This window comes from Cebus imitator, unplaced genomic scaffold (assembly GCF_001604975.1).
Source record: "Cebus imitator isolate Cc_AM_T3 unplaced genomic scaffold, Cebus_imitator-1.0 Scaffold325, whole genome shotgun sequence".
NCBI lineage: Eukaryota > Metazoa > Chordata > Mammalia > Primates > Cebidae > Cebus > Cebus imitator.
Genome location: NW_016107640.1, coordinates 2,561,589 through 2,578,588, shown reverse-complemented (window position 1 = coordinate 2,578,588; position 17,000 = coordinate 2,561,589). Strand labels below are relative to the sequence as shown.

The 17,000-nt window shown below is 40.0% G+C and overlaps 1 protein-coding gene and 1 long non-coding RNA gene across 3 annotated transcripts in view; one reads left to right on the top strand and one right to left on the bottom strand.

Annotated features, from left to right (window-relative positions):
- Window positions 1-17,000, bottom strand: part of CYP19A1 (cytochrome P450 family 19 subfamily A member 1) — a 99,941-nt gene that overhangs the window by 2,444 nt on the left and 80,497 nt on the right. For both annotated transcript variants that reach the window (XM_017504644.2, XM_017504643.2), the window contains 6 exons: window positions 15,505-15,659; window positions 10,377-10,553; window positions 6,535-6,649; window positions 3,683-3,797; window positions 3,052-3,214; window positions 365-606 (listed from right to left, as the gene is read on the bottom strand). In XM_017504644.2, coding sequence (XP_017360133.1) covers window positions 365-606; window positions 3,052-3,214; window positions 3,683-3,797; window positions 6,535-6,649; window positions 10,377-10,553; window positions 15,505-15,659 — 967 coding nt within the window. The remainder of the gene's footprint in view (window positions 1-364; window positions 607-3,051; window positions 3,215-3,682; window positions 3,798-6,534; window positions 6,650-10,376; window positions 10,554-15,504; window positions 15,660-17,000) is intronic.
- Window positions 14,670-17,000, top strand: part of LOC108286666 — a 45,064-nt gene continuing 42,733 nt past the window's right edge. The window contains exon 1 of the long non-coding RNA XR_005196343.1: window positions 14,670-14,779. This is a non-coding gene — a long non-coding RNA (uncharacterized LOC108286666). The remainder of the gene's footprint in view (window positions 14,780-17,000) is intronic.

The following is a 17,000-nucleotide window of genomic DNA, read 5'->3' as shown; positions in this document are numbered from 1 at the left end:
CTTTCCTTTGCTCAGATGGTGCTATAGCCAAATATGATGACATGACAAAGTTTAAATGGAAAAGTAGGTTGACTGGGTTAAGTAAAAATCACCTCATTTTGAGCAAATTAAGGGCCTGGCTTTTTCACCTATTTTGTGGCCACTATGCAGCTACTTCTTAGAGCTGGAGACCCAGAATCCTTGACTTGAGGATGAATACAGGAGCCCTGCTCCAAGCTAGGGGACATGTGTGCTCCTGGTGAGGTGGCAGAGGGGAACGAGTAAGAAAAATGAAATGTTTATGGTGCAAACACAGAGAACCAGAGAGGATTTAACGCTGACATTTTCAAGAGTGGCACACTCAGTTTTAAGGAAGGGCTCTTACATTCTTTGCAAAATTTTCAAGAGTAAATTCATTGGGTTTGGGGAAAAACTCGAGTCTGTGCATCCTTCCAATATTCAGGATAATGTTCGTCCCCTTTTTCACTGGGTAGCCATCGATTACATCATCTTCTAAGGCTTTGCGCATGACCAAGTCCACAACAGGCTGGTACCGCATACTCTCATAAATGAAGTTTTCCACCACTTTTAATTTTTGTATATCATCAATCTTTACGTCTCTCTCACCTTTGAAAACAGAAAAAAGGGATAAAGAAGGTAATGTTAGTTTAATGCCACCTGTGATTGGCATTAAAGCTCCTACTTTTTCCACGGAACAGTTTGCTCATGGTTTAAAAAAAATGATGGCTCTAATTCTAATGCACACCAGCAACCAGGACCAAATATGTTATGCTTGGTCCATAGAATGTTTTGTAAAAATTCAGATAGGAAGACAATTCCCTTAAAAACTGGAAGATTTTATAGAAAAGCCTGAATATCCAGAAAACTTGGTGACGCTGAACTTACATTCCCACATAGCAATAATGAGCTGATGCTGAGTGACCAATTATCTGTTTAGAGGGGGCATATGTCCTGCAGTTCTGTCTAGAACGCACCCAATCTGCTTCAAGCATTCATCTTATCTGCCTGCTTTCTGAAACCTTTGAGTTTTTGTTCCCTGCTCTAAATTATAAGGAACATTCATTTCCTCTCTTCACTTGTGAGCAAACAGACACCACAGCCACCCCAGAGATGATGCACAGGCTGCTGCAGAGTCAAAGTGAGATGGCAGATTTGATCCATTTCAATGAAATGTTCTCCTCTGATTACCTGTGCAGTCATCTGCTCATACATGTCACTGATAGTTCATCTGCATCTCATCAAGAAGATCTTCTGCAGTAGAGTGACAAGGACATTCTTCTCCCCCACAACAAAATAGGTGCCTCAGATCAGCCGTGGGTGAGTTGGTGATTGACGGACACCCCCACTGTCTCAGATTGGCCTGATACTGGTCTAAGAGGCTCAGATTACTCCCAGACATGGCAAAGCTTTAGAGATGCCACTTTTGCAGAATCAAAAATAGCCCACGGTCCCGAGGCAGCCCTGTCTCCTGTACAGCCAAGCCACTGAGGAAAGGTCTAGTTTGGTCAGAGTACTCTCATGGCCCTTCCCCTTGGCACACTCAAGGGTAATGGGGTCTGTATATCTGGGGTGGGGAAGTAGAAAGGAAGATGATGGAGAATGTGACCAAAGGTGCTCACTAGGAAGTAGTTACCGAGTCTGTGCGTGGCACACAGGAGGGAGCATGGATATTTGCAGTTGGCTCTGCTGCTTTTCCATCTTTGCAGAGGCTTTTTGAAGTGTCGGGAACATCAACTTGTACACGCACATTTCACCTCTCGAATAAATGTATTCAATGTGTATTAAAGGCTTATGAACTCCCTCCTTCCCTCTTTCTTTATTGAGCTTGTTTTCTTTTCCCCACCAGCCCATGAGCACATGAGTGCAGCGATGGTGTTGGCTTGTTCAGGGCTATAGCCCTGCACCTGGCACAGAACCTGAGAGCCTGATAGGAGGCACTTGAGAAAACATTCTGAAATTTGGAGTCCAGATGTTATTCTGGTTCATTGCTCTCTACCTAGCCAGGAATTTTTCCACCTGTGTGAGGCATCTGCAGATCCCTTTTCTCACATATTTAACCCTTCAATGAAATTTCCCCTTATGTTTAACTATTTCAAGCAGCACTCCAATGGTTTGAAAAAGATGATGCCCTTCTACAAGCAAATAACTTGTTTTGCAGGGACTGTGTAAAGAGAGGGAAATTTACATTCTGTGATATCTCTTCACATCTGTAAGAAATGTGTTCCTAAAAGATTACTCATGTGAAGGAAATATCAAATGAGGAATTCTGCGTTCTCCCAGAAAGCAAGTTTGATTTCTTTCTAAGGTGGCATTGTTTCTGTAGAACAGTGGAGCAGGATGAAACTGAAGCTGAGGCAGCACAATGAAGAGGTAGAATTGGGGAAGACCTGAGTGTGGTCCTGGGAGCTCCCCTGAAGAGGAGGAGAGGGCAGGGGAAAGGAAGGGGCCAGCATCACTGGATTGGAGTGGAAAGGGAAATTCTATCCCTCCCGTCTTTGCTGTCATCCTCGCCTCTTTCTTCTGCCGCAAATGGGAAGTTCATTTGTGAATGGGCTGCTTGAAGCCCAGAAACACTGCTATAAGTGATAGATGATCATTTCCCTGGGAGATGCAGAAGTCTTTTGTAACTGACAAGGTAGGCAGAACATTATATATGACCCCATGTTTTTGTAAAATAGACAAATCCAATCATAAGTATGTGTTTGTGGGCACATAGAAAAAGATCTTAACAAACACGCAGCAAACTATTAACAATGGTTGCTGGAGAGGAGAGTGGAAGGGATTGGGGGGAATGTCACTTACGGCTTTACATGTCACTCCGTGGTTTAAATTCCTCCCAATGAGCATGTATTATTTTTATGATTAAAAATGCAGAAAGAACTATCTTTTCAGTCTATCTGGTATAATCACCCGTGACAGAATGTCTTGCTATATTGTTTGGAGTAAATTATAAAAAAAATTATGTTTGATATCAGATTCTTAGGGCATAAGAAAAAACATTCAGAAGAAATTGTTTTTTTAAGCTGTATTATTTATTTGATAAATTCTTACCAACAACAGTCTGGATTTCCTTCATTATTGCCTCTTCCACATTAGGGTGCTTTGCAATCAGGAATAGCATGAAGAACAGAGAGACAGACATGGTGTCAGGAGCTGCAATCAGCATTTCCAACATGCACTGGTTCACGTTCTCTCTTGTCAGGTCACCACGTTTCTGAACAATTGGAAGACGGGAAAAATTTGGAAAAGTCAATCAAAGTTTCAAAAAATGAGGGGAGGTTACACTCAATGATCAACAGTCTCAACAAAATGAAATCATAGAAACCACATGTCTCTGTGATTGACTGTGGACATTCTACATGACAACCTTGAGCTGAAAGATGTACAACGCGGCTGATTGTCTATGTATATAGTGTCTTTGGGCTCCCCCACCTTGTTTTCATATTTTATACTGTGATACAGAGGAGTCACAAGCTTAGTAGTCAGTCTTACTAGAATGTTTCAATCTTAAAGGTCTGACTGAAATATCTAATGTGTGGGCTATTTGGATTGGGATTACAAAACTGCTAGAGAAAGTATTTAAAAGCAGAAATATGCAACAGTTACAAAAGGGAATCTTTACACACTTCTACACAGTTATAATGTGTTTGGCATGGGAATTATGGTTAGTTCAGGTCAATACCTCGGCTAAAATCAACTCAGTGGCAAAGTCTATATGTTCTTCCAGTTTCTCTTCTGTGGAAATCCTGCATCTTTTTTCTGCCATCAGAACTTCTATGGCATCTTTCAAATCCTTGCTGGAAAAAAAGTCAAAATATAGTCTGTTTGTACTCAGTTTAGACATCTAGCAAAACAGATTTATTTGCCATGTGTTTAGGTAAAACGATCTGCTTTAATTGAATTCATTGGTGCTTATGAGTAAGTGAATTACTGTTTTATTTCTTCATAAATACCCTTAAATTACATAGACCTTATACTTCATGTTAAGGTGCCAGTTAGCCAAGAGTTCTGGTTAGGATACTGGTAGCAAAATCAAGGCTGTGACTTCTAGCTAAGGGTTAAAAACTGATACCAAAAGGCTAAATCTAACAATGTTTTTCAATTTCTGATTTGGCGGGCACAAAGTTTAAATTAAAAAAACGAAAACAAACCTGTGAATGCTGTCATGTACTCTTCAGTTTGCCACAGGTACCTTCATTTACTTGTCTTACATTCCTATAGTCTGCTTTTTTTTTTTTTTTTCCAAAATTGAGACAAAGTCTCAATTTGTTGCCCAGGCTGGAGTGCAGTGTCATGATCTCAGCTCACTGCAGCGTCTGCCTCCTGGGTTCAAGGTATTCTCCTGCCTCATCCTCCTGAGTAGCTGGGATTACAGGTGCCCGCCACCACACTCAGTTCATTTTTTGTATTTTTAGTAAAGACAGGGTTTCACCATATTGATCGAGTTGATCTCAAACTCCTGACCTCAGGTGATCTGCCTACCTCAGCCTCCCAAAGTGCTGGGATTACAGGCATGAGCCACTGCTCCCAGCCCCCATAGCCTGCTTTTATTTGCCTAGCCCTGAAGACTGTGGAGTTTGAGATTCCTGTTCTAAACAGTAAACTCCAGTGACTAGGTATTTTTCTTGATATTTATTCTCATGCCTCACTAGTTTCTGCCACATTGTAAACACTAAGTAAATATATGTTGAATGACTAGCTGCATAAAAATTTATATGCATCTTGGCAGTGTGGTTGAAAGAACACCTGGATGGGGTGGGGTCAGGTCCCAGTTCAGGTTCTTCTCTTTCTATGTAAGCTACCTTAAATCTCTGGGCTCTACATCCTTTTAAAGTGAAGGGACCAGACAAGATGAAAAATAAGGTCACCTTGAATCTAAATTCAATTTTTCTTGTCTCTGTCCTTCAGTGTATGTGTTCATTCTCAGCATATTATTCCCTTATCCCAGGGAACAATGTTCTGTACTATGTTAAAGGTACAAAAAATCTGTCTTTCAAATTCTAAGTTGCATGTTCATCTATACACTGAAATACCCTCCTTATGCATGCATTCATCAAATATTTGCTGAGCATCTCCTATATACAAAGAACAGATATTCATTCCGTTGGGCTGTGGTGCCCTCTTCCTAGTAGGCTGAGAATGCTCGTAGCATTCCTATCTGAGCACTAGCCCCAAATGGTCTAGGAGGTGTTGGAATACCTCTAGCCTCTAAATTCACAGAGAGTTCCTTGATGGAACTGCAGAAACCTCAGAGAAACCCTTATACAGACTCATACAATAAGTTTCTATGGGTCCATTGCCCAAGACCAAGGCTAAACTAATGACTAAGAGCTATATAATGAACTCTTCAGACCACTACCACTGCCACCAACTCTGATCACAGTAAAGAGATGCATCTTTTATCTTTTTTTTTCAAGTCACAATAAGCTGTGGTAGAAATGAAATGTGTAAAGAACCAAGTGTCTAAAACATTCACCTAGTACTCATCAACCACGAGAGAATAAACAAAACAACATCAAGTTGGCTTCTTCTCTAGAAACTAATATTAATGAATTTCAAAATCCACAAGCAGAATAAAGTTAGGTCTTCAGACAAGCTTGGGTTCATTTAGAGATGGAGAACTTGAGATGGTTAGGAACATCTGAGGAAGATATGAACACAGGGAAGGGAGAAACTAACATATTTAGTGCCTACTATATGCCATGCTCTTTGCTAATTGCCTTACTTATACGATCTCATTAACCTATGCCCTCACTCCAGAAGAAAGGTTATATCTTATTTTGAATAACTTCCCAAGGCCATTAGAAACAGGATACAAAGTAGGGATTTCTGCTTCTAGATTCCATAGGCTCTTTACTGGTGGTTAGAGGTAGCAGTGTTTACTGACTGGCTACTTGTACTCTACAAATCTATTGATTAGTCTGTAGGCCACTGGGCATTTGTCTAGCTTTCTGCTGGAGGATTCTAAGACCAAAACAAAGCCATTTGATGACAATTTCAGGACCCTCAAAACACAAGATACATAATTTTAAAAACCCACACACTTTTTATTGAAGTTAACTAAACTCATTATGAAAAAATTCTATTGAGACTATTGTCAGTTCTTACAAGTTGAATTATGTTAAATTCATTAAAAAATAGCACAACTATAAATTGATTCTGTGGTTCCAGTTTTTCAGATGCGCAAAGAGAATTTTGACAGATATTAATGACAGGATCAGTCAACCCCTCTCTTCAACTCAAAATACACTAGTGTGTACTAGTTCCCAAGTTGAAGCTCCCAGACCACATACTCAGCCCCCTTGCTAAGAAGCTGTCCAGCCAAAGGCTTTTACTCTCTGGTCTGGCCAAATGCAGCCAAACTGCTGTAAAAAGTGTTTAATCAGAAACTTAACCAACAGCTTCCTTGTGGGCTCCAGAGAGCAGAAAAGTTACCAAAGAGGCCAAAAAAAAAAAAAAAAAAAACAGCAAAGACACAAGGGTAAAACACCAATCCAATTGTACTCATAAATCTTCCAAAGTTGTATTACTTACACAGACTTCTCATACTTTTTGTATAGCCAAGAAATCTTAAAGAAGATGTCTGGTTTGATGAGGAGAGCTTGCCATGCATCAAAATAACCTTGGATTTTAAACACGATGGCACTTTCTGTAGAAAAAAAAACCACACACAGAAGAAAGCAGTTGAACAAAATGTGAGCCTAAGAGGGGTGCTCTGTGCAGAAAACATTCCCTGTAGATTGTCCTAACAGGCTAAGGTTCTAAGCTAAGCAAGTTTTCATCTTCAGTAGGGGCTTTAGCCATGTGAATACTACAGGACAAATCAAGCTCTGATTTTTTCTCCTTGCCATCCACATTGGCAATGAGTTGCCAGTTTTCAAGTTTGTGTTTTCAGCCTAGAATCTCACATATCCTCCTTGGGCTGCGCTTCTAACTAGCTCCTGTTTCTCTGGACAAATGGAACTAGTAACTATGGCTGATATGGCCATCACACTGGTAACTGGGAGGGCAAAAAGCAGAGCCTGGTAGGTGGCTAACAACCACATTTTAACTTCATTTGGTGTCAGGTAAGCAGAGCCATGAAGTGGACAGTTTACCTGGAGTACACACTTAATAGCTTCTAATCGTGTTCTCATGGTGCTTTATTCACTTTTCCCTATAGCACTCATCACATAGCTTTCATAGTTATTTAAATTCAGTCCAGAGCGTAGAATTCTTCTTGTGTTCTTCAATGCCTTGTCCTAAGCCTCCTGTACAATCAGCTCTTAATGAATGCTCTTTAATTAAATTGAATACTAGAGGGAAGAAAACCCTTGCTTTTTCAAATTATACCAGCTAATATACAAAAGGGAAGGGAACAGATACTTATTTTCAACTGCTGAATACTAGTCATCATGCTAGGCGCTTTGTGAAAGAGATTTTTAATTTAATCTTTACAATCTTGCCATGGCCGTTGTGGTGTCATCCTTTTGCAGTTGAAGAGATTGTAATTCATAGAAATTCGGAAGCTTGCCCAAAACCATACAGCTAGTGTGGCTGACAGGCAGGCCCTGAGGCTGGAGCTGGTTCTGTCTGACCTCAGGACCATGTCTTTTTCTCTTTCTTGCACTGGATCCCTTAGGCAAATTGAGAGTTCAACATGGACCCCTGTGAAAAGGGATTATGTAACTGTGGGTTTCACAGGTTTGCCAGCATCACAGTCTGGATCCAAAAATGAATGGAGAGATTTACAATTCCTTTTACATGATCCTTCCTAATGAGCAAGGCTAGAGGGGGACCAGGGAGCCTGGACTTGTAAAATATATGCCTGTCTCACTTTAGAAGTGATGTCTGTAGGAACAGGCAACCTGGGAGTGGCATCCCTGCCTGAAAAGAGATCAGGTGAGATAGTTTGACTAAAAATTCTTCAAGTGATTGAAGGCTGCCATCCAAATGGCCATCAGATGAAGTTTCTACAGCTCTTGTATGGAGTAGTTGGAGTAGGAGAGATGAGTAAATAGGGAGGACTTATAGCTTGTCTATGTGTCCAAGTGTGGTATACCAGGCAGCATGTGTTCCAGGTCAGTTGGTTGGAGCAAATGTTAAAAGTATGCATTGTTCCTCTGCCTGAAGTGTTCTACCCTCGAATCTACTTGTGGCTTGTGGCCTCAACAAATTTGAGCTACGGCCAAACGTCTTCTCTGCAGAGACCTTTCCTGACCACCTCTCCATGACATCCATGCCCACGCCCACTGTCGCCCTCCTTCACACTTCCTATCCTCTTGCCCTGCTTCATTTTTCCTTCAAGGCACTTAACATTGCCTAATATGTTATTAGATTTTTTTTTTCTGTACACATCTCCCACTGGAATGTAGGCAAGAACTTGAAGGCAAGAACTTTATCTGTCTAGTTGACTATTATGTCCCCAGAACCCACAACAGTGCCTGGCATAAAGTAGGCAATCAAGTATTTGATAAATGAATGTATGAATCAACAAATACTGGTGTAAGCTAATTCAGGAAAAGTCACATTGAGTTGTACATACTTAATGTCAACAGAAGAATGGAATTAATCCTAATGATTACTTTTTTATTGATATATAACAGATATACATATTTAGAGGTACATGTAATATTTTTATACATTTGTATAATGTGTAATAACCAAATCAGGGTAATGAGGATATTCATCACCTTAAACATTTATCTTTTCTTTATGCTGAGAACATTCAAGTTATTCTCTACTAGCTGTTTGGTTATACATAGATTATTATTTATTTTCTTCACTACACTGATTTATCTAACACGAGATCTTGTTTCTTCTATTTCCCTATATTTTTGTACCCATGAATCAACTTTTCTTCATCTCTTTTCTCCCCACTACCCTTCCTGCCCTCTGGCAACCACCAAACTACTCAAATGATTGTTTGCTTTTTGGTGATGGTAGAGTTGCATGCACTTTTTTTTTAAATCAGTAGAGTGATTTGGGGGATTTATAGGTTTTTAGGGTATAGTCACTATTAGGGTTACAAAATGTATGAAGTCACAATACGAGTTATGGATTTAGGAATCTTGTTTAATAAATTCTACTCCTCTTGAGGCAATATAAAGCCAATGCCTATGGATAAGAAGTAAAAAAAAAAAATTCTGTTACCATTCTATTATTATTATAGTAAGCATTATGTCAACTATATAAATATTTAGTGGTAAATAATGTTCTAAAATATACCCGAATGGGCTTTTGAATTTTTCTTTGTGCATGCATATTAGTAACCTTATGCACAGATTACTGAAATGGAGACTAAAACATTCTTTAAGAGTAGTACATAATATAAATGTATTTAAGAAAAAAATAAAAAAGGTATACTGGAAAGAATGCCAATTTTTTAATTCCTATACTTTCCAGGTAAACTACTACAAGTCAGAATCTGTCAGAATCCCTTATAGATGAGTACAAAATCAGAATAGTGAATTCATTTTACAGAGTGAGTGTGTGGATAAAGATCACAATGGCAATGAAAAATGTAACCCATAGAAAACAGTGTGAAACAATTAGGTATAAGTCCATTCCATTCCTGTCAGGTATTTGATCATTAGGTTAAAAAGTTATCAAAGAATTCAAGGACTTTTGCACAATGGCACAACTTTTTAAGGACTAGCTGAAATTCTGGCAGTTGCAAATTGGTTTAATCCTGCCAAAATAAAATCAAGTTCTATGAGTTTGACATGAGCATGCACATGTTTTGATATTCATTTCTATATCATAGTGGGGAAAGCAGCCTTTTGAGTGAGACCTCTTGTTAAGGTTATAAATAATAAATGGCAAACATGTATATACAGCAATTTTTAATACTGTTTGGCACACACATTAGATACTATGTTAATGGCAGCTAATATTATAATTTCCATCAGCATCAGTGTCACCAGCAGTATTGACGTTTTTATTTTATAGACACAATGCTTTCATGTTTGGTAGCTTTGAGGGAGGGATGTGTGTATATGTGTATGTATATGTATATGTATATATGTATATATATATCATGCTCAAAAGAACAGTTGGAAATGGTTAAATATATCAAGTTGATTAGTAATAGGATATAGTAATAACTAAATGAACTAACACATTTGTTAAGTTTCAACTTTAGGTAGAATTCTATTTCCTAGAGCAATGAAGAGAGACACAAAAGAAATAGATGCTGGCTCCTACTTTATGGAAATTTATATTTTATACGTGAACAAAGCAGCAACACCAGGGAAAAAAAACCCAGGAGCACTTAGAAATGTTTCAACAAGAGCAATGTAGAAAACGACATATGATTCCTTTGGTCTGCTATCCCTCCTAGCCCCTTGTTCAATAAAGGACAGAAGGTCCAGATGCAAGAGTGAAAATTTCAGTACCGTCCAAAGGGATCCTCAAGAAGAGCATGTTAGAGGTGTCCAGCATGACGCAACGCAGGAGGGTCAACACGTCGACGAAGCCTGACTCATTGGTCACCTCCTCCAACCTGTCCAGGTGCGTGTTGAGGGATTCAGCACAGACTGTGACCATGCGAACAAGGCCAGGGCCTGACAGAGCTGCAGGGTACACATCAGAGAATCAGGCATCATGAACTCCAGGGCACACACACATCAGGCCATTTTGGCTTTTTATGTTGGAACTTAATTGTCCACAATTTTTTATTTAATAATTGGGTGGAAATTTTCATAATCTTTTCTTATGCTTTTGTGTGGTCTCTTAATTTTCCATAATCATGTATCCTATGGTTAAGAATGATGAGTTGAAGGAAAGTAGGGATAAGTATTAATTTAAACAAACTATTAAAAATTAAACTTTTCTTCATGCTCTAGCCAGTTATTTACGAGATTGCAAATGAAACATTTAGTACTTGTGGTCATAAATCACAAATCAGTAATATTTCATATTTATTGTATACATTTCCCTCTAAAGATGATTTGGATTTGCCTAGAGTCATATTTATTTTGTGTTTCAACAGGTGGCAGGATATTCCTGCAAAACTGGTCAAATTGGATCCTAACTATTTGATCTAAGGTGCTTCCTGTTTCAGTGTAAAAGACTAGTCGTATAAATCCCCCAAAGTGCCCTTCTCTGAATTTTGATTTCTCTTCACACTACTTCCAGGTTTATTTTACTCAACCAATGGCATGGCAGCTAAGCAATTCCTTGCTTGCTTACCAGTCTTCTCTCACTGAACTGAGGGCTCTCTAAGGACAGTGAAAGCTGCTCATTAGCATTGCACTTCAAGCTAATGGTCCATAGGGGCCCTCATACATATTTTTTTCCCATAGAGGAATGAATGAATGAATGAAAACAGAATAAACTGGCTCTGATCTCACTCTTGCCCTGTTCCTGACCATCTGAGCAGTGGCTTGTGGGTCCTGATGGAAGGTGGCCTACACAGGAGGGTTTAACCCTTAAGGTGCCCCTTTCTCCCTATGTCTTAAGTTTCTTTAAGCTTCTTTTAGGAGTAATCTCTCTTTTTAAGTCTTTTATTATTCAGATTTGCTATTAACGTCAGTCTTTGAAATGGGATGAAAAATGTTGGGAAACTTTGTAGATGTAACTCCAGAAGAAGACTATCCTGTCTCTCTCTCTCTCTCTCTCTCTCTCTCTCACACACACACACACACACACACACACACACAGAGGTTTAGGTGTAGAACCCCCATGCCTAACGGTATACTTTGCAAATAAGAAAGGAAGCCTGAGGAAGCCTGAGTACTCGTCCTAGACTTTTAAGATTTCCGTACATCTTGGAAGGAAGGTTGAGGTAGGAACAGGCTTTCTGACCATAGGAAGGACTTGGCAGATGTGAAAGGCCAGGATGTTGTTCTCTGGGTGACTGCCACTTCAGCAAGCAGGACAAATGGCTCAATGCTTTGTGTGGAATGGTTGGCTTAGAATGTCACTTGCGGATTTCTCCCAGGCCAATGCATGATTTGCCTCTATGTTAAAGAGTTTGAAGCCACATTCCAAACTTATAGGCAAAAATGTAATAACATTGCTTATAGTGGTATGATATAGATATGATTTAATTTTTAAAATGTGCCAAAAAGTATTGAATCTATCCAGTCAAATGAAAATTGGGCAAGCAATCAGCAAATATCATCAACATGGACACACTTCTTGGCAGTTTTGGGAAAAACATGCTATTTTTTCACCCCTCGCCCCCATGCTTCCCCACCTCCCAAGATGGACCATTGCCTAAGTTGCACTTAATTATTTCCCTACAGACTCACCCAGTAAGTCAATACTTTAATTAATGTTACTGATTTAGATACCAAAACTTGTGTCAGACTTTCTACTATATCAGGAAAACCAACGGGGAGTCTAAGAGGAGATTCATTGAAAAATGCCTAGGACTCCCATTTATTACAGAAATGTCAGACATCACAGTGAACTTTCCAATAAGTAATTAGCCCCTTATTTTTTGGCATTATAAATTTGAGTCCAGTTGTGTAGCACTTCTTGTAGAAACCCTGATCTTCCATATAGAAGGCTATCTAAAAAAAAGTCACAAAGATGTTTTGCCTAATTTCCAAGTACTGTAGGGTCTACTACTGTAGGGTCTACCCTTTTGACATCTCTTGAACCCACAGCCTCCACTCCACCCTTCCTGCATCACTGCAGTAGCTCATAAATGTTCTCACTGCTCACAGTCCTACTTCCTTCCAATCAGTCATTTACTCTGCTACCAGAGGGATTTTTATAATATACATATGTTCATGTCATTCTGCTTAAAATCTTTAGTAATTCTCCATGGCTTTTGAGATAAGCTCAATTCTTTGCCTTAACTGAGAGGTCTTTGGTGACCTGGCCCTGACCTCCCCTTGGCCACATCCCTGAATGTGTCTGCACTGGGCACAAGGGCTTACTGACAGGTCCCTGGATGTGTCATGTCTATCTATTATCTATTCATCTGTGCCTTTGAATATCCTGTTCTTTACTCCTAGAATGTTTGTCCTTTGTTTTCTCAATTAGCTTCTACCTTCATTTAAAACTCATTTAAGCATGCATTCCTCTGAAAAGTCTCTCTTGTCCCTGAGTGTGCTTTAGAGGCCCTGTTCATCTGTACTTGGCATCACTCTGTGCACACCGCCAGTATTACCATCACCTAGGGTGGTATTTGGTGATGTGCTGAGCTGCCTCTTCCTAATTCAACCCCAACTCCCCCATTAAAAGTTCCTTGAGGTCAGGAACGGCATCTTGTTTGTAACTGTATCTTGGTACTGAGTTTAATGATAAGAACAGTAATTTGTTAAATGAATGAACTTAGAGGTTCTTTTAATTAGCTCTTGCATGTCAGCCTGGAGGATATTGGTATGTAAAATTAACTACTCCTAAATACTAGTTCACATATTCCTAATACACCTGAGTCCAATGAAAAAGTCAAATGTACATTTCTATGGGATCTGACAGCATTATTTCATTTGTTCTTCACAGTAGCCCTAGAGTGCAAGTTTTATAACGTTTATCACCTTTTTTAGATAGGGGAACTGAAACTCAGAAAGGCAAAGTGACTTGCCTGAGGTCACATAGCTAGCAAGTAGCAGTGCTGGGACTCGAACCCATAACCCGTAATACTGAGTCCTATACTTTTTCCTTTAATGCATTCCATAGTTTTGTAAGCTATAAGGAGATTTATCTCCCCCAACATGAGTGATAGGCAGAATAATAGCACCCTAAATTTGTCTATGTCATAATCCCCAGAACCTACTAATATGTTACCTTACATGAAAAAGGGGACTTAGAAAATATGACTAAGGTTAAGGACCTTGAGAACAGGTGAGTTCTCACACCTAATCATGAGTTCTTAAAAGCAAAGAACCTTTCCCAGCTGAGGTCAAAGCCAGAGAAAGATGGGATGACAGAAGGTGGGTCCGAGAGACGTAACATGAAAAGGACTCAACCCACTGTTGTTGGCTTTGAAGCTGGAGGAAAGATCCACAAGCAAAGGAATGTGGGTGGCCTCTAGAACTGGAAAAGACAAAGAAAGGCTCTTTCCTAGAGCCCCCAGAAAGGGACATAGCCTTGCCTGTGCCTTGATTTTCAGCTCATTGAGATCCATGTCAGACTTCTGACCTATAAAACTGTGAGATAAATGTGTTATTTTAAGCCACTTAGTTTGTGGTAATTTGTTACAGCAGCAATAGGGAAGTGATACTCTGGGGTCTGAAGCAAGAGTTGTGCTGAGTCTTGGTGAGGGGCAGCTCTGAAGGCTGGGCTCAACACCCAGGGGGCCCAGGTCCTGGCATAGCTCTTCCTATCTTAGCAGTCACACAGAAGGTGGCTAGCTAGGTTCACAGCACAAGCTGCTGGAGGGAAGGCTGTACATAGACAGGGCCAGACCTAAAATCATCTAGCCCCAGATTCTATCACTAGCGTTTCCAGGGCATGATTATCTTTCTTGATGCTTGATAGTAATGTCAGGGGTTAGTCATGTGTATTCCCCAACAGTTCTGTTTCCAGCATGGTGAGGTAAAGGGGAAAAATCACTGGATAAGGAGGCTTGCAACTGGGTCTCAGCTTATCCATTACTCCCTATTTTGCCTGGGTGAAAATCATAACTTCTTTGGGACTTTATTTCCTCAGCTATTAAAATCAGAGGCTAGTTGAGACAACATATATGGTCCTTCTCAGTTCTAAAATTCTCTAATTTCATTCACAGATTCCTTTCCGCTAAATCATCTGGGCTGTCAGTCAAGGACTCAGCAAACACATTATTTGGCCATGTTTAAATGAAACATATGGGTGACATGCTAAATTCATAACTGAAATGACTGTAATTATATAGCTTCATCTCTTCTTTATGCCCATAAAATTGCTTTGCACATCAATAAGAAGAAAAGAATTTGCGGTGATCAAAAAATATAGGATTTGGGATTATATTCTGGGCCATTATTTACTTAGGGTTGGATCTTGGGCAAGTTACTTAACCTCTTTATGTCTTCATTTTCTGTCAATTGTAGATGATAACAACATTTACCACAAGGGGCTGCCATGGGATAAAAATATCAAGTGTTTAGAACAATGGCTACTATAGAGTAAAGGTATAATGTATGTTAGCTCTTCCACCTTTATTATTTGAAAGTTGTGATGCAGTAGAATTCAAAATATGATTTCAGACTGGGCATGGTAATGCTCACGCCTGTAATCCCAGCACTTTGAGAGGCTGAGGCGGGTTGATTGTTTGAGACCAGCAGTTCGAGACCAGCCTGATCTCAAACGTGGCAAAACCCCAACTCTACAAAAAATACAAAACCTAGCCAGGTGTGGTGGTGCAAACCTGTAGCCCCAGTTCCTTGGGAGGTTGAAGTGGGAGGATCACCTGTGCCTGGGAGGCAGAGACTACAGTGAGCCAAGGTTGTGCCACTTTGCTCTGGCCTGGGTGACAGAGTCAGACCCCATCTCAATAAATAAATAAATATTTTTTAAAAAATAAAATACGATTTCAACAAAGGCACATTCATAGACAAAAAAGAAGATTATAGCTAAGTGCCTGCTTACCTTTCATAAAGAGGGGCCGAGTTGTTTTCCAGAGATCTGGATTGTTGTTAAATATGATGCCTTTCTCATGCATACCAATGCACTGCAGCCCAAGTTTGCTGCCAAATCGAGAGCTGTAATGATTGTGCTTCATTACATGGAACATACTTGAGGACCTGAAAAGAAAGGAAACCTTGGTGTCAATTTTTAAGGGTCAGGAGAACTCATGGTGATACATTTTGACTAGGAAGTATCTCTCTTAGCATATTCATGTTGCTCCAAAGGCAATGTGCATGATTTCAAGTATTCAGGTTGGATAAGCACTTCTGTTAGCATGAGAACATCCTTCTCCAGTTGAGTCATTTCTACCTACTGACTCCCTGTTTGAACATCACAAAAGACAGAAAACACACACACATACCCACATACCATTCCTTATTTCTCTTACTTCTCTAACTTCACCAAAATATGTCCCACTACTGGAGTCAGAGCTGCAAGGGTGTTAAGAAGCTGAACCCTCCATATCATGAGAGCCAGAAGAGCCTCCAGACTCCCAGGTACCATCCAGCCTCACTCCAGAAAATGCCACCCACTATAAGAGTGAGCCACAGAATTGGAAGTTTGTGGAATTACTGAAGTCTTGTTTTCCCAGTTTGGAACCAGCAGTTTTGCCTAGTACCACCCAACTCCAGTCTCTAATCAGGCCTGTTCCCTCCAGTGGAGTGTCATTCAGGGCTTGAAAAATATCTCCTTGGGCATTCTAGCCCTGAGCTTGGCCAGGGCCTAGCTGGGCTGGCATGCCAAGTTCACTATGGGAAGCTATTTTGGGGCTCTGCATTCCATCATGACTCATCAAAGTCTCCAGGGTCCCAGGGTTCTCCCGTGATATAAGATGTAATGAGTCATGAGATAGTGCAGTTTGTACAATGCTCAATTGTGCAAATTCAAGATGCATAAGATGTCATTGGTATTATCTTGATTTCAGATGTTGTTGTTGCTTTCTTGGTGAACTTAATATTTATATAAATTTTCATGTATTCATTGCAGCTTTGGTCCTCTTCCCCTCTGGTCTCCTGAAATTTTGTTTCACAACTGCAAATTCTCCTATTATGGAGGGTTTCAGAACCTATAACCCTCAAAGATTAGACGTGGTTACTATAATATCTGCAGCTATTTCTCAGACGGGTTGGGGAGACTCTTGCTCCTCCCTCTGCTAGTTGACACTTGGCTTATATAAGGATACCTTTGCCTTAGTGAGGTGGTTCAGTTAATGCCTGCTGAAATACATTCCCAGAGGACTCTAGGACAAAAATGTGCTGCTCTGGTTTAATGGATTAGGTTGTGGGCTCAGTATTAATCCAGTTCTCACATCTGGGATGTGTTCCATAGTCCTGTCTAAGCTTTAAAAGTAAGTCCCTGAAATAACGGTAGTGTCAAGAAGTCAGAACAGAATCATTATTATATGAAATACAAAAATTAGCTGGGCAGGGTAGTGTGTGCCTGTAGTCCCAGCTACT